This window comes from Heterocephalus glaber, unplaced genomic scaffold (assembly GCF_053883595.1).
Source record: "Heterocephalus glaber isolate CG9 unplaced genomic scaffold, H.glaber_assembly_v1.0 deba00001481, whole genome shotgun sequence".
Classification (NCBI taxonomy): Eukaryota; Metazoa; Chordata; class Mammalia; order Rodentia; family Bathyergidae; genus Heterocephalus; species Heterocephalus glaber.
Genome location: NW_028258317.1, coordinates 60,345,279 through 60,371,394, shown reverse-complemented (window position 1 = coordinate 60,371,394; position 26,116 = coordinate 60,345,279). Strand labels below are relative to the sequence as shown.

Sequence of the window (26,116 nt, the reverse complement as noted above, 5' to 3'; positions counted from 1 at the left end):
ATTAACTCAAATTTTCTAATAACACACAAAAGTAAAATTGAAGCCTTTGAAGGAAACAGTATTTTTCAGCATGATATTGATAACATTACAGCATCTGTCATATCCATATAGAATTCAGATTTATTCTTAATAACTGAATGATAAATCTAAAATTACCTCAACTTCTGCCTGTTGTCTAGCTATAGTTATATTAAAGATATCCAGGGTTTTCTCCAACTCCTGAAAATATAAATGAAAATGTTAACTTCACATAAATAATTATATATACATAATGCATCAAATTTCTATAGTAATGAAAACAGGATAGAAGCAGAAAAAAGAACACCCAGACAATATAAGATACATTTGTTAAATTCTGGAAGGCAGTGTCTATATAATTAGCTTGAAAATTAGTACAACAGAGTAGCATTTTGAACAAAGAAAGCAGATCTGTTGAGCATATAAAGGTTACAACTATAAACAGTTACCAACACACAGTGAAAAGACAACATACATATATTTTACAAATTACTTTTACTTGGGTTTTAATTGCAGCTAAGCATAAACACAGTGCCATTTTTAACTAAAAACATAACTATAAATTCCTCATATTATGTGTACAGTTCAGATGCCCCATCATCAGTTACCTAGACACACTTAAGACTTGTTTTTAACTTGTTCACTTTCCAAAGATATTTGGGCTATTGAAATAAGCCGAGATAAACTAAATCTTTCATCATAGCTATCCAACCTTATGATTACTTTTAAGTTTCATGCTCAAGCCATTTTTTACTACTAACTGGAAATATGTTCTAGATTCAGAATGGTTACATTAATTTCAAGAAGATAACTACCCTCTGTCTCTCTAAACTAGATTTAATTCATCTGGTAAAATAGTCCCTTTTAAAATACACCCTAATGCTAAAAGATTTGACTAATGTAAGAATAATACCTCAAGACAGATAATGAAATACCAAGTTGCTAGAGATAACACAAGAATTAAAGAGAAAAAGCTCCGTAAGGCCAGAAAGTTCAGGCAAGAGATAAGATTTAAGCACAGGAAAGTTCATGCAAGAACTTTAAAATGGATAGGACTTAAATAGAACTTTAGGGACCAGCAGAACTGGGAGAGCAGAAGGACAAGAAAAGACAGATGGCACATTTTAGCATAGGCACATCTATAACAACTAATACTGCACATATAGAAGACAGAAAACAATGTACAGTCAGATAATAACACAACAGAAATGGGCTGGTGCCAGATAATTTATAGGTTTGAAACCTACAGAGAAATTTGGAAAGGATGTAGTGAACACTTTTTAGGTTTTGAGGTTAAGAATGATATAAAATGAAGCTTCAAGTTAGTATGTGCATGAATCCAAATTCCTTAAGGTTGAAAATTCTTCACTAAATTTTAAAAGTTAACATAATTTCGCCAGATCTTACATTAAATGAGTAAATAAGAGCACAAAAATGTCTAAATAAAAGAGAGCATGGTCAGTAAAAATTACAGCAAATAATCAGCATTACTCAATAAAGACTCAGGAGGAATAATACAGTACAAAATATTCAATCACAATTTTTTAATGCTAACCTCCAAAGACATGAGAATTTCACCAGATGGCTTCTTACTTGTTAACCTTTTTTTATACAATTCTTTATACTGCTTCATTTTTTGTCTATGTTCGCTAATATGCTTCCATGACCACATTCGTAATTTGGGGCAAACATTTACTTCAAGAACACCATATATAGCATAACCCCACCTAGTCAAAAAAAGAAGAAGAAAAATTCCATACTTAAACTCTCGGATCAACAGTACGAACTCTAAAAGTATGCATAATCATAGAGACTTGGAAAATCATGTATTATCGGAACACCTACTTTTCTCTAACCCTGTCTGTATTAACAATCCATCCATTATTAACTTTACCTTTTTCCAAAGTGAAAATACGCAAAACTATTCAATTTTGTTTAGAACAATATAGCTCTGCAAAAGAACTAACAAGCCATACAGTATCTCACAACATGTTACTCACTTGAATTAAAAAGTCAACTGTAAGAATAATTACAACTTCAACTAGAGAATAAAAATTGGAATAAGACTTTTGAATTTTTAAATATGTACTGGATAGGCTCCCATATCCTTTCCAGGTCTTAAAATAGAAGTTTAGTACTAAAGGCTTAGTGAGTCTGATAGAAAAGTTTGAGGAAGAGGACAAGTGGGGGTGAGGGGTAGAAAGGAAAATGATGAAAAACAAACCAAGATAGTTTAACAGTTGCAAAAAGACTGATCTACATAACTGAAAATTACAATATTTTATTATCCCCAGTTATAAGTAGTTATGAAGAATCCCTTGAGTCAATTTTCATTACAATAAGCCAAAGAAGTTACATACACTGCTAGCCACAAATTATGTACTTTATTGGACCACAAAAAGTGTATCTGTTATGGTTTAGATGTAAATGTCCCACAAAAGTCTCATGAGTTTGGACTGTGATCTAGAAAGGAGTGTCTTGGTCCTGCCTCTTTTCTGACTCCTGGCTACCTCGGGGTGAATAGCAGCTTTCCTCACACCACGCCAAGTCTGCCTCGGAGTAAGCCAGCTGTAGACTGAACCCACCTGAATCTGTGAGACAAATACACTTTACATTTAAAATACATTTGTGGGCAGCAAGTATTCTGTCTCAGTGACAGAAAGTTTTTAAATAGTATCTTTAAAAAATTATTAAACTTATTTTTATGTCCTAATTTTTAAAAGTAAAAACCATAAGGCATTTTACCATTCCTTGGCATGGTAGTGAAGAGGCACATCAGGTTTGAACTTCCTGTAAGGCAGATTTTGTTTCATCATATCAATTGACTCAAGAAGCTCCACAACACTGAAATACTGAAGAATGGAAAAATTAAAACTCCTAAATGCTTCAAGAGTTTTGTTCAACTGTTGAAGACAAAAATTAAATTATCAACTTTTAAAAGAAATGTTACCATATAACAAGAATTTTAGAAAAATATAGTTTTCCTTTTATCAAACAAAATTTAACTTAAAAACTTTTAAATTCATCAAATTTAAAATTTCATCAAAGAAAATACCTGTGGTTTGTTAAATTCAATTGCTATATTATGTAACTCAACTTCCAAGTTTATTTTGGGGTCAGAAAAGTCAAAATCCGATCGGCGATTCATCTGGAGCTTGGCATTAGCAGATATGGGGCGAAATACTGGAAAATAACACAAATTGAAAATATTAAATAAAGTCATATTTCAAAAGTCTTAAGGTACTAAAAGGATCAAGCTGAAAACGCTGATTTTCATTTCTTTTATGCCCTCTACAGTTCCCAAATGTCCACACTGCCATAATTTGGAGGGATGAAAATTCTTTTATCTTTTTCATACTTATAATTCTTGTTGTGTTTTGAAGTATAATTAAAGGCTACCTAAACTCCTCCAAACACCAAGGTAAGCTTTAAAAGCAGGAACATTCACTTTAAAGGAAAAGAGCCCAACAAAGTAGTTTTGATATAAGTATACTGTTTGCAAGAATAAATATTAGAATTGACAAGGAAAAGTTTATATTTAAACTTCCATTTTATGATGACGTTAATTCTGAATTCAATATCTCTTCTGTCTACCTAGTCCTCCTTTCCATTTTTAATAAAAGGAAAGAGAAAATGAGATTGTACCTAAGACTGCCTGCTTGGCTCAATCAATAGTGCTAAAATAACAATTGTGCAGAGACCAGTAATAGAATCTAAACAGATTAAGTATTAAATTATAAGGTAATCTGTATACAAATCTGTGTACTCTCGTTTTAATTATCTGAAAGGACTAGCACTTAACTTTTTACACCCTAAGCATTCAAAAATATTTATCTGAACACCATCATTGATCTACTACCTTTTCTCTATTCTTCATTTCTGCTTCATGTCCTCAGTTCTATCCCTACTCTGCTAAAAATCTATCATCATTTTTCTTACTGTTTTGAAGGCCTATACTTTTAATTAAGTTTTTTAACTGAGACAAAAACACAAATACTGTACCTAATAATGGGGTACTATGTACTGTTTTGATATACATATACATTGTGTAATATTTATATCAGGTAAAACATATCTATCTCCTGAAACATTTATCATTTCTTTTTTTTTTGTACCAGGAATCGAACTCAGGACCTTGCGCTTGCAAGGCAGGCACCAGAACCACTAAGCTAAATCCCCAGCCCCTATTTATCATTTCTTTATGGTAAAAATTTTTAAATCCTTTTTTCTAGGTCTTGAAATGTACAACACAATATTATCATATATAGTCAGCCCATTGTTTAATAGCACACCAGAACTTCTTGCTCCTAACTGTAATTTAGTAACCATTCATCAACTTTCCTCCATCCCTCACCCAATCCTATTCTCCCATCAGCAGTCATTTTAATCATCTTCTTGCCTGTATCTTTAAGTCCTCTGCACTTCTCACTCTGCCCATACTTGATCAGCTAAACCCACTTACTCCTCACATGTACCTAGCAGCTAAATGTGGCTCAAAAGAAAATATCAACCACACATTAATGTAAATCATCAATATGTCCTAATGCTGCTGAGCAATAACACAACATTCCTTTAGTCCATGCATCGACCAAATCCATGCCACAGCCTACTTTTGTATGGTCTTTTGGCCAAGAATGATTTGTAGACTTTTAAAGGGTTATTTAAAAGAAACAAAGGGCCGGGGATTTAGCTCAGTGGTTCTACCGCCTGCCTCACAAGCACAAGGTCCAGAGTTCGATCCCCGGTACCAAAAAACAACAACAAAAAACAAAACATAAAGAAACAAAGAAGAATATGCATCAGAGACTCAATATGGGCCGCTAAATGTAAACTATTTAACTTATTATATGCCCAACCCCTACTCTAGCCAAGTGATTTTCAAAATTTATTATTCATCAAAATCACCTGGAGAGCTTGTTAAAACATCAAATGCTGAGCTTTCCCCATTCCCCAAGAAGTTCTAATTCAGCATGCCCCTGGGATATGCCCTAAAAATGTATATTTCTAACAATTTACCAAGTGATGCTAATGCTACTAGTTGGACCCATATATTAGGAAGAGTAGTTAATTCACTCTCCCACTCTCCTACATGTCTATCAATGAGCACTTCAAAAAACCTTCAACATCTGAGGTTAAAATAAAGAAAAAGAACTCAGAAGAGAAATTCCATGAACTTCTGTCACCTATCTACTCATCTAGCCAACACTAGGACTTCTCTCATGACTAAACTGTATCTTATAGATGAACTGACCATGTTCCTATCTGTGGCCAAACTCTCCACCTGTATATGACATACCAATCCCTTTTCACCTGCACCGATTCAGAAATTCTCCTGTCTCTCCTGAGTCATTAATTTTTCATGTTTTATTAGATCATTTCCAGCTCAGCCTATAAATATGCTGTCATTTTTCCCATTAAACACAAAGGTAGGAAGAGAAAGACAGACACCCCCTTCAGATCCTTTTCCTTTCCTAGTAAGTATGTCAATTATCAATTTATTGCCTCTGAGCTCCAAATTCACCCTTTATTGTCTGCTGTAAAAACAGTTTCAGGCCCTTTAAATACTTTTTTCTGTACCAGCTAGCACAACATTAAGCTTTACCAATACAAAACACTGTAAAAACACCACAGGAGGGAAGAGTTACACTGCCTGTTTCCAATCTACTCATCCAACAAGCTTTTGCAGAGGCACTGCTCTCTTAACACCCAACTCTTACAGAACAGATGGGTGGCTTCTCTAGTATCTGGATCCTACAGCATGAAGGACTTCCTCAGCATCACCTTCTACAGTGTACAGCAGCTAGCAGCAGCTAGCAACTCCGCCAGTACCCTGCCAAGGAAGTTCTGTAGTGAAATACACGCAATGAGATACTATCCAATGAGGCTCAGTAAAAGAATTTCCAAAATATTACAGAAGGTGAGTTTTCAACAAGTTTTGCCGGCACAGCATAGACTTTCCTGCCATTCGGTGAGCCAAGACTGTCTCCTCCAGCAAGGTCTAGATCTCAGGACCGAGGGAAGAGGCTTTCTTCTTTAGGTGTTCCATCCTGACCCAAAGGTAGGGGTCATTTCTTTTTCTTACTACACCTATACTCTTTAGCATTCTCTCTACATTTTACTAACCATTCCCCTATTACTGCAATCCCCTCTCACTGTTAGAAATTCTTTATATTACACATTCCCTGTTCAAATTACTGCACAATTTTTTTTCTTCTTCGACTCTAATATAGCATAAAATGACTATAGTGTGAAAGAGAAGTCAAACCTAAAGTAATAAACTTGAGAATCATTAACATAAACAACAAATAACTCATCTGTTCATTTCCTAAAAGAAAATAATTAAGAAAATGAAACCACATTTAAAACAATGGGGATAACACTTTAAGAGCAAGCACAAGAGGGCCAGGGATTTAGCTCAGTGGTTTCACTGCCTGCTGCGCAAGCGCAAGGACTGGAGTTCGATCCCCAGTACAAAAAAAAAAAAAAAAAAAAAAAGAGCAAGCATAAGGTCCTGGGGCTGCAGTTTAATGGTACAGCACTTGCCTAGGATGCTCAAGGTCCTGGGTTCCTCAGTAACACACACACATAGTTATAAAGACATCTGCCCATAGTTCTGAAATACAGCCAAAAGCTCCTCCACAATAAAATGTCTAGAAAAGGTAATTTCTATTTTTGCACAGGCACGTGTGCACACACACACACACATATATATGTATATATTAGTTATATAACAAATTTCAGAGTGATATCAGCAATGTTAATGCAAATTTTATAATGATTACTTTATTCAAATTTCTTATTTTATGGAATATACTTACCAAAGTCATAACCTCTTGGGACAATGTTTTCATTGACAATGCCATTCTTCAAGCTGTCCTATTAAAAGACAAATTGTTTTTATTCACATTCATGTCAATATACCTTTATTCTACAAAATTCTACTATCTACGATATGTTTAAAAGCAATTTTAAAAAATAAACTCAAATGGGGATTTAGCTATGGAAAAATATTAAAGTGGTTAAACATCATATCATTAAATTAGTACAAAACAATGCTATGGCCATTAAGGTGTGTTTGCACAACTCACCATTTTTACCAATAATAATGAATTTTTCCTAGAAAACAATGCTGACTTTAATGTTTAGATTACTGACAAAGAATTATGCCTCATACAAAATATAATACCAATATATACATACACATATCAAAAGAACTTACCAATGATTCATCATAATCATAAAGATAAAACATCTGAGAATTCACGTTCCAATAGGCAAAAAGATTATCCAATCGGATTAACTGAAAATAAATTGAGTTTATTACATGTCTCATTTTCTTTGAAGCATTTTAACACATGCTATTTTCAGAGGTCTCAAGTAATTTAGCAAGCCTTATCACAGTTCAGCAAATAAATACAATTCACATAAATCTGTATTTATGTGTATATTACCATCTGTCCTTTTTTTAAAAAGTCTCTTTCATCAAGTCCAAGGGCATTTATTTTACCTTACGAACTAGCTTCTCAGTTTCATCATGTAAACATGGAATCCAGTATTGATCAGTTGTCTGAAAAGAAAAAAAAAAAAAAACCAACAGTAAAAAAGATCATTATATTTAAAAGGCCAATGGAAGTCCAATTTCTTACGGACATACATAGATGTAAGGTATTACTAACAATACTCTAAGACCAATTTCCCACGAAATGTCTTTGAAAACATATCATTCAAAGACTATTAAATGACCACAAAAATGTCTTTGCTTTCTAAAAGCTCACTGGTGGCCAAAAAACAAGAAATAAGCAACTATGTAGTTAAGTTTCATAAAGTACCTGCATGCTGAGATTTTGAAGGGAAATACCAAATGACAGTGGTTTATCTCGATTTGTAATCTAAAGAGGAGAAAAGTAAATCTTACTCAGATTTTTTTAGCATTTGGACAAAATTCTCTACAGAAAATCTTAACTTGCTGGGAAATATCCTATTTCAAACATTCAAAAACAGTTTACTAGTTTTCCAAATAACTTTTGTTCCTATATTTTTCCTAAAACAAACTCAAATATTAAATATTAATGTATTAGTGTTGTATTATACCACTATATTTCCAGTTTATACAAAGTTTTATAAAAAGATTGACACTCATAATACTATAAACCAAATAATTATGTGTTTAAGAGAACAATGAACAATTTAAGATCAAACAGGTCTAGCTCTGATTCATAAACCAATGCTCTTTCCAGAATAACATATTTTAAAATGTATAACTGAAATTTGTAAATCCCAAGGCATCTTTCTTTCTGACCTCAAGTTTGAACAACTTAAAGAAACTATAACCAAGCACTTGGTGTTAAGGACCAAAAACGACAACTACAATTATAAAAGAGAAAAATCATATCATCTATCCCTCTAACTCCCAGCAATCTAATTGGCTAGCCATTACAAAGTGCCCATAAACAGTAAAATAATTTATGTATGAATGTATTTTTAAAATTACATATTAAGATACTTACATCATCTTCATAACGGATATGAATGTTGGAAATTTTCACTTGAAGATTTTTTATGATCTGAGTGACTAATTTTTCTACAAAAGTGTCTTGCTTCTCATTCTGATGTTCTACAATTACAAATATTCCTTTTAACTTCAATGAAATATACACCCTATAATATCCACATATTGAAGTAATATATTCCCTTGTTAAAAAAAAATATACACATGGGCCGGGGATTTAGCTCAGTAGTTCCGGCACCTGCCTTGCAAGTGCAAGGTCCCAAGTTCAATCCCTAGTACCAAACAACAACAACAACAACAACAAAACATATATATATATATATATATATATACACACACACACACACACACACACACATATATATATATGGGGTAAATAGAACATTAATAGCCTGCTTTCCAAAATCTTTCAAACCAAAAGACTTTCAAAAGCAACTGAATGCACCAATTTTCAAAAGCTAGTTTCTTGTTCAAAAAACTAAAAACCACTATGTAAAATTTATTGACACTAAATTTTACACTTAATCTGTTAACTATGCCTGAGTAAAGATATGAAAAATAATGAAAAATTTCAATAGGCTTAAATTAGAAAAGCCAGTGGGGCTGGGGATTTAGCTTAGTGGTTCTGGCACCTACCTTGCAAGTGCAAGGTCCCGAGTTCGATATCAGGCAACAAAAAAAATTAGAAAAGCCAGTAAGAGCAGCAAAGCAAGAATTTCCTATAAAAGTTACTGATACTATTGTAAGTTATCTGTGCTTAATGTACAAAATAGTTCAATACAGCACACTCCTTCTTCAATGATATAAAATAGTAAATTATAGTTTCCTGTCTCTTTTCAAACAAGGATGAAAAAGTTCATGTTTCATTTTAATAAAATGATATTGTTTCCACTTTCAACACTTTCCAGAGGAACAGAATGAATACAGTATCAAAATTTCTTTAAAATATGCCTTTGATAGCTCCTAGTTACTATGCCTTTTCCCTTTTTAAAAGTGCCAATGAAAGCCATCTCTTTTCATATTTCTAGTCTTGTCTTCCTTTAGTACTCTTAGTCTTCTATATAAACAATACACATATTCCTTTTCTTCTAATAGTCTATATTCCCTAATTCAGCTGGTCCTAGGGATGGTAGATAAATGAAAATTAACAAAGTTATCAACCATTTGTGCTACAAATATGAGTTAAGTGAATATATTTGAATATAAAAGGACCATACAATTAAGTGAAACAGGCAACAAAATACAAGCTGCTCTTTGAATCCCACCAGTAAATAATAAAGTCCCTTTTTCCTATAAATTTGGTCATTTCTAAGGTAACCAATGACAGACATGTCAGGATTAATTTCTTAATTTTCATCTTACCTGACATCTTCTCAGGATTTGATATACTGTTATTTTCTTAATTTAAAACAGTTTTTCACCCATGGAACCATGAACTCCAAATTTCCTATTATATGGACACTCTATTTTTGTTATTCTTTTGTCTATTTTCCTTTTCTACACAAATCAACAGATGTTGAATTTCCTGAAGACACACTTCTAGAACTGTTTCTCTTACTCTATACTGCTGCTGTAAGGAACCTCATCCACATCTCAGAGTCTAAATCACAGGTGGCGAACCTATGGCACACACACCACAGCAGGCATGCAGAGCCCTCCCTGTCGACACACTAGCCAAGTGTGTGAGTTGTTTTTTTCTAAATTAAAGCCTCAGTATTCAGATTTTACTGCAGTGTTGGCACTTTGTGAAAAATAAGTGGGTTTTGGGTTGCAGTTTGGGCACTAGGTCTCTAAAAAGTTTTGCCATCACTGATCTCAACTATCACCTAATGCTGATAATTCTCGAATATTCAATAAAGTAGGAAATGAAATACAGATCACAGAGAACCTGGCACAGTCAGAATATAGCTACACCAAAGAATAGAAGTTTTGGGGCCATTTATGAAGCTAGAGAGGTAGACAAGATTCAAATCATAAAAGCTTTTATATATCTTGCTGCAGAGTTTAAACTTTATCCTGATAACGGATCAGCAATGAATTTTAAGCATGACTGAACATTTATATTTTTGAGCTGGGCATGGCTGCACAGGCCTATAATTTCAGGACTCGGGAGGCTGAGGCAAGAGGATTCCCAAGAGTGCAAGACTGGCTTGTGCTACACAGTGAGTTCTAGAACTATACAGCAAAACCATCCTGTCTCAAAAAAATAAATAAAAACATTTATATTTTAGACTAGCTATACACAGTACAGACTTTTCATCAATCATGGCAGATTGCACGCACTTCTCTATTCCTCAATAAAACTTCATTAAAACAAAAAAAAGGGGGAGGGGTTTAAAAAAAATGGATAAATCCCCAAAGTCAAAGAAAGAAGATAGGAAAAAGAATACACAAAGAAGCAAAAAGAATTCAGAAACCGAAAAACAGATGGTCTTAGACAACATACAGAACAAGAAAATCCTAAACGAACATACATGGAGATGCCACTGAAACAGAGGATCAGTTAACAAACACAATCCTAGAAAGGCTTAGGAACTTGAGACTCCACAAAACAAAAATGGCAATCAGTGACAAGACATAATGAAGTGAAGAAAGACATAATGTAAGAATTGGTTTAAAGTCTGTATAATGAGCAATTAAACTTCTACTATTCCTCTCTCCCAAGCCAACAGCCAAACTACTACCCCTTTTCCAACCTAATGAGAAAGCAAGGGCTTCCTATTCTATAGAATACATAGAAGCCTAAAGGCTCAGACTCTTCAAATGTAGTACACAGAAGGAAAGGGTAAGTCTTGTACCAAAACAGAGATTAAATAAAAGTCTATATAATAAAGTCACACCCACATCCATTTACCTTTACCAAGCGAAAAACAAAGTTGAGCTCGTAACTATATGTAGTTAAGAGTATACTACTTGGCTCAGTAGTAAACCTTATGCTGCTTGGTCAACCTTCAGAGTACATCATAAAAAGAGGCACTTCCCACATATATTTAATAAACCAAGTGACAGAGGTGTGAGTATCTTACATAGCAATGAAGTCTGCAGGGAGTAGGGTGCAAACCTGAGTCAAGGAACCAATTTTTGTTTTTTCTATTATGAATCCTGTTTAGTTTTTAAAGCTGTATTACCTTGACAAAATAAAAATAATTTTTAAAAGGAAAATGTTTAGGAGACTTAGCAAAGAGAAGATTAGGGTTAGGGATGAATGACTAACCAGGATATGAAAGAAATGTGACACAGAAAATAGAATTACATGTAGTATTGGCAGAGATTGTGTTAAATCTTCGCTAATGTTTATTAACAGGTCAAATATTGTTGTTCAAGTTTATTTTTCACTTAAAAAATGAATTAATGCATGGCAAGGATAATGAAGTCAACATACATACCCTTTTAAGATGCTTAACCTAGTCAATGAAGATGACTAGGTTAAGAAGGTGACTTTATGTTTTAAAATAAGAAAAGGCTACAAAACACTCACAAAATAAGAAAAACCAACTAGGGGAACAAGTTAAGAGTCAGAATGTAAAAAGTAGCTAGTGATGATGACGATGGATAGGTAAAAAGGAATTAGATTTCTTTTTTAATGTCTTTTTTTGGTACCAGGAATCAAACTCAGTACCTTGCATTTGCCAGGCAGGCGTGGCCCACTGAGCTAAATCCCCAGGCCAGGAATTAGATTTTTTTGTTGTTGTTGTTGGTACCGGGGTTCGAACTCTGGTACTTGTGCTTGAGCAGCAGATGGCAAAACCACTAAGCTAAATCCCCGGGCCTAGGAATTAGATTTCTAAGGGACACTTTTTCCACTGATGAAAAAGCAACTGTAGTAATGGTCCGTGGTGTAAGTTAAATAAAAGGATATGATGCCAGAGGGACAACAAACAGATTGAGGCAAAACTAAATATATAGAGGCTAAGTACCCTTAAATGGTAAAGAAGTGATACAAGGGAATACAAGAGGAAAATTTGGAAAGATAAGAAAACATTCCTGATAAAAATAATTGCTATGATAAAAACTAACCTTACCCTTATAAGCCAGACATGATATTTCCCTTAAGATAAATTTTTGCAAGGTAAAATTTCTGTATACACTATGTAATAACATTCTCTCCTATCTGTTAAGTAATCTCAAGTTCTTCTAAAGAAAAATAATATTCTACTATGATAAACATTTAGAACTTTTATTACCACTGATATTTATTATTTTCTTTACCTTGATCAACTTTCTGTTTTGCTTCTTCTATTCTTTTTAATTCCTGCTGTTTTGCTTCCATGAGTTGCTTTTCTTCTTTTAAAGGATCATATTTTATTCCTGCATGAAGCACAAAAAGAATCTTTTTTTTTTTTTCTTTTTTGGTACCGGAGATTGAACTCAGGTCCTTGCACTTGCAAGGCAGGCCGTGGAAACACTGAGCTAAATCCCCGGCCCAAAAAGAATCTTAATTAAATTTTAAAATACTCATCTGAAAAATATCCTTGAAAATAATTTCTAATGCAGTCGACAAAAATTTAGAATAAAATAAATTTGAACAAATACTAAAAGTAAATACTAAAATATCTCAAAAGATTCCCCAAAACAATTATGAGCAAATATATGTATAAAATATATATAAAGGCTTTTTCATCTACAACAGAATAATTTTTTTTTTCCAGTATTCACAACAAGTCAATGACATCATCAGTAAGACATGCTGACCAGTTTTCTGGATCATTTTCTGTTAGCCAACTCTTTAGTTTGTACTTTACAACTCTTGTTTTCTACCATGAAAAAATTTTCAAAAAGACAGTAATTTAAATTATAATTTAAAAATTGTACTTACTAGAAGAAGGCACTATGAGCAAATAAATTTCTTCCAATACAGCTTCAACTGGTTGAGTATACAGGTTTTTCCATGGAATTACAAGGTTAAGAGTACCTACATTTAAAAAACAAAGCACAAGAATATTATCCATTCAATCTACGTTTACTATCAATTTATTTTGTTAAACATTAAAAGAGACCTTTGAAAAATCATTAAGACTAACAATACCCAACCAACAAGGGGACAATACATTCCTATAAAACTGTACTGCTGTACTGCTCATTTGGAAATATGTACTTTTTTCATTCAACAGATTGTGTCCCTATACATACTAGATAATATGCTAAATGATGAAAATATAATAAAATTTAAACCCACTTCTTTCCAAGAAACTTAAATGTCCAGTAGATAAAAATAATTATAAAGAGTAATAGAAAGGTATACAAAAAGCACCTTAAATAATTCTCAAAATTATGCTTAGTCCATTGTGCCTTTCCACAACTTTATATTACCATTGAAAATTACCTATCATTTTAAAACAAAAGCTGGCAGGAAAAAATGAAGGAAAGCAGAAAAGTAGGCTCGAAAGGAAATCAGTGTATGTACTCTAATACAATGTGTGCCTCTGTGTTATGTGGATATACTTTTTTTTTTTGGCTGGTGCTAGGGATAGAATTTAGGGCTTCATACATGATAAGTATGTGCTCTACCACTAAACTATAACCTCAGCCCTCTCCTTACACATTCTTTAACTTATCATGAAGTTAAATGTACCTACAATAAAATACAATAAAATCACTGTAAAAATTCACTGACTTTTAAAGGTTATATAAACTTTTAAAAATTTGCCAAGGTGGGGACAACCAAAATGGCAGAGTAGTGATCAGCAGCAAAATACAGCCTTCGCAGCATCCAGAATCCAGACACTTGGAAAATAACAAGCTGGCAAAAAGAAAAAAAAAATAGTACACCTCTGGGAATTGAGAGGATTTCAAAACTGTGGATCCTGCAAAGAAATCACTCATGAAAAATACAGAGAAAAATTTTTTCTTGAACAATTTTTTTTTCTTTTCATTTAGTCAATATTTACTATATATATCAATATTTGGCTTGTCCTGGGTTTATACTATAATTATAGATCTCTTTTCTATGGTTAAGGGTGGTACATTATGGATTCTTATGGTACGTCAATATCCAGTTCGTCTTGGGTGTTACTGCTGATTTAGTAGGGTGGCATAGTTGTTGCTATTAATAGGTTTTATCTGTACACTAATATCCAGATTATCTTTGTGTCATTAACAATACTACTGTCTATACTAAGAGAACAGGGTACTGAGCCAATTACACTGCATCCTCCCATTCCAAATTAATGGAGGTGATCGGATCTTGGGACAGAGGAAAAGGCCTATAGGTATCCAGGCCAAAAGTGCATCACTGAAAAGCAGACACTAACTAAAGAGATCCCCACACCAGCAACAAGTTGTTCCAATATAAGGGCCCACAAACTTCAGCACAAAACACAACAGAGAAACAATAGAAACATGAGATGACAAAGCAACAAAATGCCTATAAAGACCCAACTTTCTCAAACTTGATTCATAGGGAATAAATGGGGAGGAAATCAAAAGCCAAAATCACAAGGACAACAGAGATTATTACGCCAAAGGACAACACAGATTAAAAATACACATCAATAAGGTGCTCAGTGAGCACAAAGAAAATAATAGATAATGGATTTAATAAACAAAACAATTATCAAAGTTACAGAAGACACTAAAAAAAGCTAGATCAGCTAAACAAAACCATACAAAACACAAATGACCTATTTGGCAAAGAATTATGAGTCCACGGATGGGTACCAAACAGAAACCCAGGATATTAAAAATTCTACTGAAATTATGGGCAGAAGTGACCAACAGGAGGACAGAGTGGAAGAATCAGAAGACTGTCTCTGAAACCAATTATTCAGAGATACCTTAAAAATAAGAAGAGAACGTGAAAAACAGATACAACAGCTGCTAGATGATGCGAAGAAGAATAAGGTTAACCAAAATTAGTGAAAACAGCAAAAATGGCATAAAAAAGAAATGACAGTATATGTTCCAAATATACAGACAGAATTAAACATAAAGTTAGGTATACAGAATTCCAAATAGCCACAATCAAAAAAGAACTTAGAACAAAAATTGATCCAACAGAGACAAAATATTAAAAGCTGTTAGAGAAAAACAATGAATCACTCATAAAGGTAAACATGTTAGAATAACAGCAGACTTCTCCAGACAAACCTTAAGCCACGAGCTCTTCAAGGGAAGTGTTTCAATCCCTAAAAACAACTTCTAACTCAGATATATACTCGGCAAAATTATCTTTCAAAATTGATGGGGAAATACGGTTTTTTGGTGATTAAGAGCACCTTAAGAAATTCATGACCAGGCCCGCTGCAGACAAGCAGGTCTGCGGATGCCCTACCGAGGTCGCCTGTCACAGGGACACGCTGAATCAGCCCGCTGCAGACAGGCAGCCACCTGGTTCCATACTACAAAGATGCAGAGGACACTGAACTACCAGACCATGGTACTGGGTCCCGCCATTCCCGGCCCAGAGTTAGGGGATTCTGAGCCACCATCCTACTGCTTCTGGTCCAGAGGAAAGGGCTTTTGGGCCACCTTCTATCCCACTGCTCCCGGCTCAGAGGAAGGGGCTTTTGGGCCACCTTCTATCCCACCGCTCCCAGCCCAGAGGAAGGGGCTTCTGGGCCACCATCCCTACCTCCTCTCCCGGCCCCTGTCCCACCTCTTCCAGCTCAGAGGAGGTCATCCTCATGGGCACCAACAGCACCCCCCCGCACCCCCAGTAGAAATGAGAAAACATGAAAATAAGTCTCAAAACCAGACTTCCAGATCACCTATAGCAACCCCAAAGGGAAATGAGATGGAACACCTGATACTCAAGCACCTGGACCCACTGAACTGGCAACAAAAGGGGATATGGAAAAAATGAAATCAGAAATAATTTCTCAGATAATAGGAGAGGTTGTGCTCCTAGCGCAAGAAATGATGAATAAATCTAGAGAGGAGCTCAGGAACATGATGGAATCCCAACACAGGAAACAAATGGAATCCATGAAACAGATGCAAATAGATTTCCAGGACATGAAAAACTCCTCTGAAATTCTACACAGTAGAATGAGCCAATGTGAGGACAGAATTTCAGATATAGAAGATAAGATTTCAACTAACAACCAGGAAAAGAAAAACTGCTTCAAAATTATAAGGGAACATGAGAAATCAATCCAGCAGCTGCTACATGATGCAAAGAAGAATAACATAAGACTGACTGGAGTCAATGAAGAAACAGGAGAGAGTGCAGATGACACAAAAATACTCTTCACAGAAATAATGGCAGAAAACTTCCCAAGCATGGGAAAAGAGCTTGACATACAGATAAGTGAGGCATACAGGACTCCAAATAGCCTTGATCAAAAAAAATCTAAACATAGGCATGTAATTGCTAAGATTCCAGAAATTCAACAGAAGAACAAAGTTCTACAAGCAGTTAGAGAAAAGAAACAAATCACATACAAAGGAAAGCCCATCAGAATCACAGCAGACTTCTCAACACAAACCATCAAGGCAAGAAGAGCTTGGAGTGACATATTCCAAGCCTAAAAGAAAACAGCCTCCAACCCAGATTGATATAACCTGCAAAACTATCTTTCAAAATAGATAGAGAAATCAGATACTTTCATGACAAAGAGCACCTTAGGAACTTCGTGAATACCAAACCAGCACTCCAAAGAATTTTACACAATATCCTAGGAACAGACATTGAGGATCACAACCCCAGGAAACAAAGCAGAATGAACCCAGCTGACACGACAAGAAATTAAATGGAAAGGGGGAGAACCCAACAAAAAGAAAAAGTCATGGCAATGACAAATCAATACGTTTCAGTTATAACCATCAACGTTAATGGTCTCAATTCACCAATCCAAAGAAATAGACTGGCAGAATGGGTCAAGAAGCAAAATCCAACAATATACTGCATACAAGAAACACACTTCATTCAAAAGGAAACTCACAGACTGAAAGTTAAAGAGTGGAAAACAATACTCCATGAGACAGGAACCTGAAAAAAAGCAGGAGTAGCTATCCTCTTGGCAGATCGAGTAGATTTCAAATCAACACTGATTAAGAGAGACGAAGAAGGACACTACATCCTTATAAAGGGAACAATCCAAGAGGAAGAGATGACAATCATAAATATCTATGCACCAAACACTAGTGCACCCAACTATATAAAACAAATAGTAACGGACATGAAAAGTCATATAGGCACTAATACAATTGTAGTGGGGGACCTCAACACCCCACTGTCACAAATAGATAGAATAATTAGACTAAAAATAAGTAATGAAATACTAGAACTCAATCGAACTCCTGAACAAATGAACTTAACAGATGTTTACAGAGTCTTCCACCCCACAAAATCAGAATACACATTCTTCTCAGCTGCACATGGGTCATTCTCAAAAATAGAGTACATACTCACACATGGAACATGTTTAAGTAAGTGCAAAGGAATTGAAGTTACCCCCTGTATATTATCAGACCATACTGCGATGAAACTGGAGATCCACAGGAAAAGAAACTGGAAACATTTCATAAACATGTAGAAATTGAACAACACACTTCTGAATAACCAATGGGTAACAGAGGAAATTAAAGAAGAAATCAGACAGTTCCTTCAATTAAATGACAATGACAGTACAACATATCAGAATCTATGGGACACAATAAAAGCAGTCTCACAAGGGAAATTCATAGCAGTGAATATGCATATTAGGAAAACAGAACGAGCCCAATTAAACAACCTGATGCTGAACCTCAAGCTTCTAGAAAAAGAAGAGCAGGACAACCCCAGAGCTCATAAAACGGAGGAAATTATAAAGATCAGAGGAGAAATCAATGCAATGGAGACTAAGAGAACAATACAAAAAAAACAAATCAATGAAGCCAAGACTTGGTTCTTTGAAAGAATCAACAAAATTGACAAACCTTTAGCCAACCTTATCAGAAAAAGGAAAGAAAAGGCCCAAATCCATGCATTAAGAAAGAATGAAAAGGGTGAAATTACAACAGACCCAGAAGAAATCCAGAGGATCATCAATACCTACTTCAAGAACCTATACGCCGGTAAGATGGAAAACACAGAAGAAATGGACAGATTCCTACATACATATGAATTACCAAAGTTGAACGAAGAAGACCTAAAAATTCTAAACAGTCCAATATCAACAAATGAAATTGAAAAGGTAATTAAAAACTTATCAACTAAGAAAAGCCCGGGGCCTGATGGCTTCATTGCTGAATTCTACAAGACATTTAGAGAGGAACTGCTGCCGCTACTGTTTAAACTCTTCAATGAAATTGAAAGGGAAGCAATATTCCCAAATTTATTCCTGGAACCAAGCATCAGCTTGATCCCCAAAGCAGAGAAAGGCCCAACCGAAAAGGAGAACTATAGGCCCATCTCACTAATGAACATAGATGCAAAAATCCTTAATAAAATACTGGCAAACAGAATGCCAAAGATCATCAAGAAGATCATAAACCCTGATCAAGTGGGATTCATCCCAGGGATGCAGGGATGGTTCAACATACGCAAATCAATCAGTGTAATACACTGTATCAATAGAGCCAAGGACAAAAACCATATGATTATCTCCATAGACGCAGAAAAAGCATTTGACAAAATCCAACATGCATTTATGATAAAAACCCTTCAAAAAATTGGAATAGATGGTCTCTACCTCAAACTGATAGAAGCCATCTATGAAAAACCAACAGCCAGTATCATACTCAATTGTCAAAAACTGAAATCCTTCACACTAAAATCAGGAACAAGACAAGGATGTCCACTATCACCACTCTTGTGCAATATAGTTTTGGAAACATTAGCCACAGCAATTAGACAAGAGAAAGAAATAAAAGGAATAAAGACAGGTAATGAAGAACTTAAACTGTCATTATTTGCAGATGACATGATACTCTATATAGAAGACCCCAAGAGCTCCACCAAAAGTCTTCTAAACTTAATAACCAAATTCAGTCAAGTAGCTGGTTACAAGGTCAACACACAAAAATCAATAGCTTTCCTCTACACAAATGAGAGACTCACTGAGAGAGAAATAGGGCAAAGAATTCCTTTCCCAATAGCATCCAAAAAACTGAAATACCTAGGAATGAACCTAACGAAAGAAATCAAAGACCTCTTCTCTGAAAACTATAGCACTTTGAAAAGAGAGATTTGAAGATGATATCAGAAAATGGACAGACATCCCCTGCTCCTGGGTAGGAAGGATTAATAGAGTGCAAATGGCCATACTTCCAAAACTGCTATGTAGATTTAATGCAATTCCAATTGAGATCCCAGCAGCATACGTCATAGACCTCGAGAAAACAATCCAAAAATTCATTTGGAACAAGAAGAGACCCAGAAGAGCAAAAGCAATTCTAGGTAACAGAGGCATGGCAAGGGGTATGTCATTCCCCAACCTACAACTCTACTACAAAGCTACTGTGATAAAAACAGCATGGTACTGGCAAAGAAACAGACTTGAGGACCAGTGGAACAGATTAGAAGATGCAGAAACAATGCCAGACACACTTAGCCATCTCATTTTCGATAAAGGAGCCAAACACCCTCACTGGAGGAAAGATAGCCTCTTTAATAAATGATGTTGGTAAAATTGGGCTTCAACTTGCCAAAGATTAAAACTAGACCTGTATCTCTCACCATGCACTAAACTAAAATCAAAATGGATTAATGATCTAAATACTAAAATAGAAGCTCTGAACCAGTTGGAACAGAGGTTAGGTAGAACTCTTGAAGACATTGGTGTAGGAAAAGATTTTATGAACAAAACCTCAGCTGCCCATGAACTAGCACAAACAATCAACAAATGGGATCTCTTCTTATTAAAAAGCTTCTGCACAGCAAGAGAAACCACCAGCAGTGTGAAGAGACAACCCACAATGTGGGAAAAAATCTTCACCTGCTTTTCCTCAGACAAAGGTCTACTATCTCAAATCTAGAAAGAACTTAAAAAGATCAGATCTCCCAAATTTAAAGACCCAATCCAAAAATCCATTCTGAAATGAATAGACATTTCTCAAAGAAGTAGAAATAGCAAATAAATACATGAAAAAATGTTCAACATCACTGGTCATTTGAGAGATGCAAATGAAAACAATGCTGAGATTCCACCTCACTCCAGAAAGAATGGCTGCTATCATGAAATCAAAAAATAACAAATGCTGGCGGGGCTGTGTGGGAAGAGGAACCCTGCTCCACTGCTGATGGGAGTGTAGACTGGTGCAAGCACTGTGGAAATCAGTATAGAGATACCTCAAAGAACTAGGACTGCAAGTCCCATTTGACTCCGCTATTCCACTGCTGGGGATCTTCCCCAAAGAATTAAAAGAATCATACCATAGTGATATATGTGCGCCCATGTTCATAGCAGCACAGTTTGTGATAGCTAAAACTTGAAAACAGCCCAAATGCCCATCAACTGGAGACTGGATAAAGAAAATGTGTTTTTTTTAATAAAATGGAGTACTACCCACCCATAAAAAATGAGAAATTAGAGACATTTATAGCTAATTGGATGCACATTGAGGCAATATTCTTAAGTGAAATAAATAGGACACACATGTATAAATACCAAATAGTTTCTCTGGTGTGAGAAACTGAAAGTGTAAATAAGGACTAAAATGTATAATAGGTAATGTGAAATAGGAAGAAAAGGGCCAAAGGGGAAGGAAGTAGGAGGGATAGGGAAAGAGTTAGAAGGGAATGCGATTAATATGAGAAAATGGAAAAATAGGGATAAAATCTTTGTAAATAGGGAGGACTGGAGGGGTTGAAGGGAGGGCTGGACAAAGGTGAAAAATAAGAACCAAGAGAGATTATGTTAAGGTGCAAATTTCCAATGATGAATGTCATTATATTGTATACCTAAAATGTACCAATGATTAGAATGAATAATCGGTAATGCAAAATAGGAAGAAAAGATCCAAAGGGGTAGGGGTAGTGGGAGGGGCAGAGGAAAGGAAAGAAGGGAAAGGAAAAATGCTGAGAAATGGAAAAAATGGAAATAAAGTCTTTGTAAATAGGGAAGGGTGGAGGGCATGAAGGGAGGGCTAGGATTGGGGAAAAAAAATAAGAACCAAGATGCATTATGTAAAGGTACAATTCCCAATAAGAAATGTAATTTTGTTATCTACCTAAAATGTACCAATAAAAGAATTTAACAACAACAAAAAAATTCATGAGCACCAAACCAGCACAACCAAAATTTCTCAAGTAAAACAAAGCCAACAATGCCAAAAAGTCTAACAGAATAAATGCACCAGGCAGCATGACCAGTGAAGGAAAAGGGAAAGGGGGAGAAAATCAGCAAAAGGAAAATAATGCAATGACAGGAATAATACCTTATAGCATTAACATTTAATATGAACGGTCTCAATTCCACAGTCAAAACACACAGGCAGAATGGATCAAGAAACAAAATCCAATGGTGAACCAAGAAGATATAATTGAAGCAGTAATTACTATCAACTATGAAGAGTCCAGGACCCAATGGGTTTACTGTTGAATTCTACGATAATTTTAGAGAAAACCTAAAGGCAATATTCCTCAAACTTAATAAATCACATAATCACCCTAACAGATGCAGAAAAAGCCTTTGACAAAATCCAAAATCTATTCATGATAAAAACCCTAAGAATAACAGTTATAGAAGGACCTTATCTTTACCTGATAAAAGACATGTATGACAAACCAACAGGGAACATCATATTAAATGGAGGAAAAGCTAAAAATTTTCTCTCTAAAATCAGGACCAAGACAAGGATGTCCATTCTCACCACTCTTGTTCAATACAGTTTTCAGAACATCAGCCACAGCAACCAAACAAGAGAAAGAAATAAAAAGTGTATGTTAAGAAAAGAAGAGGTGAAATTATCATTATTTGCAGAAGACATGATCCTCTACATAGAAGACCCAAAAGAGTTCCACCAAAACATTCATGATTAATTTAAAAATTTGGACGAACAGCAGGATACAAAATCAAACAAAAATCAATACTATTCCTGTATACCAATAATGAACTCACTGAGAAAAAAATTAAGAAAATGATACCATTCACAATAGCATCAAAAAAATTAAATACCTAAGAAGACCTCTAAAATGAAAACTCTGAAAAAGGAGATCAAAGATGACATCAGAAAATGCAAAGATATCCCTTGTTCTGGGGTAAGGAGAAACAATACTGTTAAAATGCCCAAACTTCCAAAACTGCTATATAAATATAAGGCAATTCCAATGAAAATACGAATAACATTCCTCACAGAAGTAGAGAAAACAATCCTGAAATCATACAGAATGAGAAGAGACCCAGAATAGCAAAAACAATCCTGGGCAACAAGAGAAAAGAGGTGGGCATGAAAATCCCAGACTTCAAATCACACTACAAAGCTACAATTATAAATATATATATATATATATATAAATAAAAGATTTACAAAATCACAGTATTGGCAAAAAAAAAAAAAAAGGACATGTGGATCAATGGAATGAAACAAAGGATGGAGAAACAATCACAAGCACATTCAGTTAGATCTTTCACAAAGGAGACAAAAACATGCTGGAGGAAAGACAGCCTCTTTAACAAGTCATTCTGGGAAAACTGGCTATCTACCACAGACATCATGTACTAAACTAAAATCAAAATGGATCAAAGACCTAAACGCTGGGCCAGGGATTTAGCTCAATGGGTCCACTGCCTGCCTCGCAAGAGCAAGGACCTGAGTTCGATCCCAGGTACCAAAAAAAAAAAAAACACCTAAATGTTAAAACAGAAACAATCTGTTAGAAGATAAAATACGTAAAACTCTTGAAGATGTAGGCACAGGCAAGGGCTTTCTGAACAAAAGCCCAACTGCACAAGAAACAGTACCAAGTATTATCAAGAAATGGGATCATAGCAAATTAAAAAGTTTCTGCACAGAAAAGGAAACCAATCAATAAAGTGAAGAGACAACCTACAGAATAGAAAAAAAATTTGCCTGCTATTCCTTGGACAGAAGACTAATATCTAGAATATATAAACAATTCAAAAAAAATTACACTTCCCCTAAAGAAAAGACTCAATCAAAAAATGAGTAACTGAAATGAATAGACAGTTCTCAGAAGAAGTACAAGTGGCCAATAAGTACAGGAAAAAAAATATTCAACATCTCTGGCAATTAAAAAAATGCAAATTAAAACAACATTCAACCTATCAATCACTAACAAATGTGAGTGAGGAAGTGGGGAAAAAGAAACCCTTGTACATTGTTCATGGGAATGTAAACTAGTACAACCACTGTAGAAATCAATACGGAGATTTCTCAAAAAACTAAAACTAGAAATTCCATTTGACACATCTGTTCTCCTTCTAGGTTATCTTTCTGAAAGGGTCAGAGACATTATATTATAGTGATACATGTATACTCATGTTTATAATAGTTTAATCTTGGAAGGAGCCTATATGTCTGTGGGCAGATGAATAGACAAAGAAAATATGGCATTTACACAATGGATGAAAACTTTTTGTGGTACATGGTCTAATACCAAGCATTAGTACAGTATACAAAATTATGAAGACCTTCATTGCATGATTTAAGTAAGCTTTTAGAATACCAATGTGCCAATGACACCATTATATAGCTAGCTTCAGTAACATATAAATCCTAGTATAAAACATTATATAAAAAAAATTTCAAAATCCCAACTAAATATCATCTTGCATAATACTTAAACTAATAAAATTCAAAAAGAATCCTGACAAATAGGTTTTAAACATGCCAAAATCTCACATTCAATCAGTTTCTGCCCAATCCATATAAAAGATAAACTATAAACACAGATAAAATAATACAAAGCAAGAAATAGCACAATAACTTCTGGAAAACCAGAAAAACTTCCAGAGCAGACCCAAGTTTTCAGATTGGCTCCTGGTCACAGTGCCCAGATAATCCAGACCATGTTCTTTACACCACATGTTTGGCACCAATCAAAATACTGAAATGGTAACTAATCAGAAAATTGAGACTGGTAAGGCCTCTGTTAGATGCAATGCTTTGGCTCTCAACTCAATTCTAACACTTAGTAACATGTGTCATTACTTATTTACACAAATATTGGGTGTTGTTGGGCAAGGAGTATGTGAACCTCACAATACTTTTTAAGTTACACAACTAAGCTCTACCTAAGAAGAACACATGATTACTATATTTTAAATTAAGGCTGAGAAACATTTAAAAGGTTATAGAGATTATCTTGGTTGCATGTCTATCAAGAACATTCCAGAAGTATAGCTTACCTATATGACCAACTTTAACTTTAAATGGTACATCCAGTTGACTCTACAGTAAAAAAGCAAATAAATATGTAAAGCATTAGTATATATAAAATTGAACAATACATACCTAAATTTTTTGTTCCTAAAATTATTTGAAGAGTTTTTAAATTACCTTACATTCTTCAAATTTATAAGAATTTAACTGTGGTATTCTCAAGCCAATAAAATTAAAACACTTCTTTTTAAAATGAAAGGTCCACATTAATACTTATCAAAAAAATCTACCCATGTAAGAATTATTACCACTTTCATATTTTTTTTAAAGGAGAGATGAGACACACTGTCAGTTTGCGCTTCTAAAGGGATTAAAACTTTTATTTTGTAAAATTCAGTTTGAAAAAAAAATTTTTTTTAAACTGTTTCTCTCCATTCAAGGTGGAAAAGGACAGCCTTTACAATAAACAGTGCTAGGAAAAGTGGACATCACTTGCAAAGATATGAGGTTGAACCCTTATACCATTTGTAAAAATTAAATCTGGTCATGGTGGCAGATGCCTATAATCCCTATACACTAGTAGGCTGAGGCAGAAGAATCAGTTCAAGCTCAGCCAGGACACATTAGTGACTTAGCTAGACCCTGCTTCAAAATAACCAAAAGGGCTGGATTCAATCACAAAACAAAACAAACAAAACAGTATCACAAAACAAAAAAAAACAAAAACTCAAAATGGTCATAGAACTAAACAAAAGAGCTAAAACTATAAAACAGAGGAAAACATAACAAGAAATCTTTAATGACATCAGATTTGGTAATTATTTCTTGGAAAAGATAACAAAAGCATAGGCAATTTCAAAAAGTAGATCTAGCCTTTACCAAATTAAAAACTTCTGTGTATCAAAGGACACTATCAACAGAGTTAAGGAAACTTCTGAAATAGGGAAAAAACATTTGCAAATCATATATATAAGGTAAGGGATCAATATGCTGAATATACAAAAATCTCCAAAAATTCAACCACCACAACAATAAAACCTGATTATAAAACAACAAAAGGCTTAAAAGACATTTCTCCAAAGAACATGTACAACTGGCAATAAGCATGCCAAAAGATGCTTGACATTACCAGTCATTAGGCAAATGTCTGGTCTTTAGGGCAATTATAATCAAAATAAGGTATCACTTCACATCCATGAAAATGGTGGTTACCAAATAAAAGCAGAAGATAACAAATGTTGGAAGATACGGAGAATATAGAGAAATTAGAACACTTGTGCACTGCTGGAAGGAATGTGAAAAGGTATAACGCCTATAGAAAAACCTGTGGTCATTCCTGAGAAAGCTAAATATAAAATTATCATCCGATTCAGCAATTCTACT

General features: G+C 34.6%; 1 protein-coding gene across 6 annotated transcripts in view; it reads right to left on the bottom strand.

Annotated features, from left to right (window-relative positions):
• Vps13a (vacuolar protein sorting 13 homolog A) overlaps positions 1-26,116 on the bottom strand; it is a 252,336-nt gene that overhangs the window by 209,546 nt on the left and 16,674 nt on the right. For 3 of the 6 annotated variants that reach the window (XM_087183513.1, XM_087183514.1, XM_087183515.1), the window contains exons 3-14: positions 24,760-24,802; positions 13,344-13,439; positions 12,737-12,835; positions 8,526-8,632; positions 7,848-7,907; positions 7,526-7,585; positions 7,238-7,318; positions 6,837-6,894; positions 3,074-3,201; positions 2,764-2,921; positions 1,574-1,745; positions 157-219 (exon numbers count right to left, since the gene is read on the bottom strand). In XM_087183513.1, coding sequence (XP_087039639.1) covers positions 157-219; positions 1,574-1,745; positions 2,764-2,921; positions 3,074-3,201; positions 6,837-6,894; positions 7,238-7,318; positions 7,526-7,585; positions 7,848-7,907; positions 8,526-8,632; positions 12,737-12,835; positions 13,344-13,439; positions 24,760-24,802 — 1,125 coding nt within the window. The remainder of the gene's footprint in view (positions 1-156; positions 220-1,573; positions 1,746-2,763; positions 2,922-3,073; positions 3,202-6,836; positions 6,895-7,237; positions 7,319-7,525; positions 7,586-7,847; positions 7,908-8,525; positions 8,633-12,736; positions 12,836-13,343; positions 13,440-24,759; positions 24,803-26,116) is intronic. The other 3 variants (XM_004862535.4, XM_004862538.4, XM_004862539.4) reach the window with 1 other exon arrangement.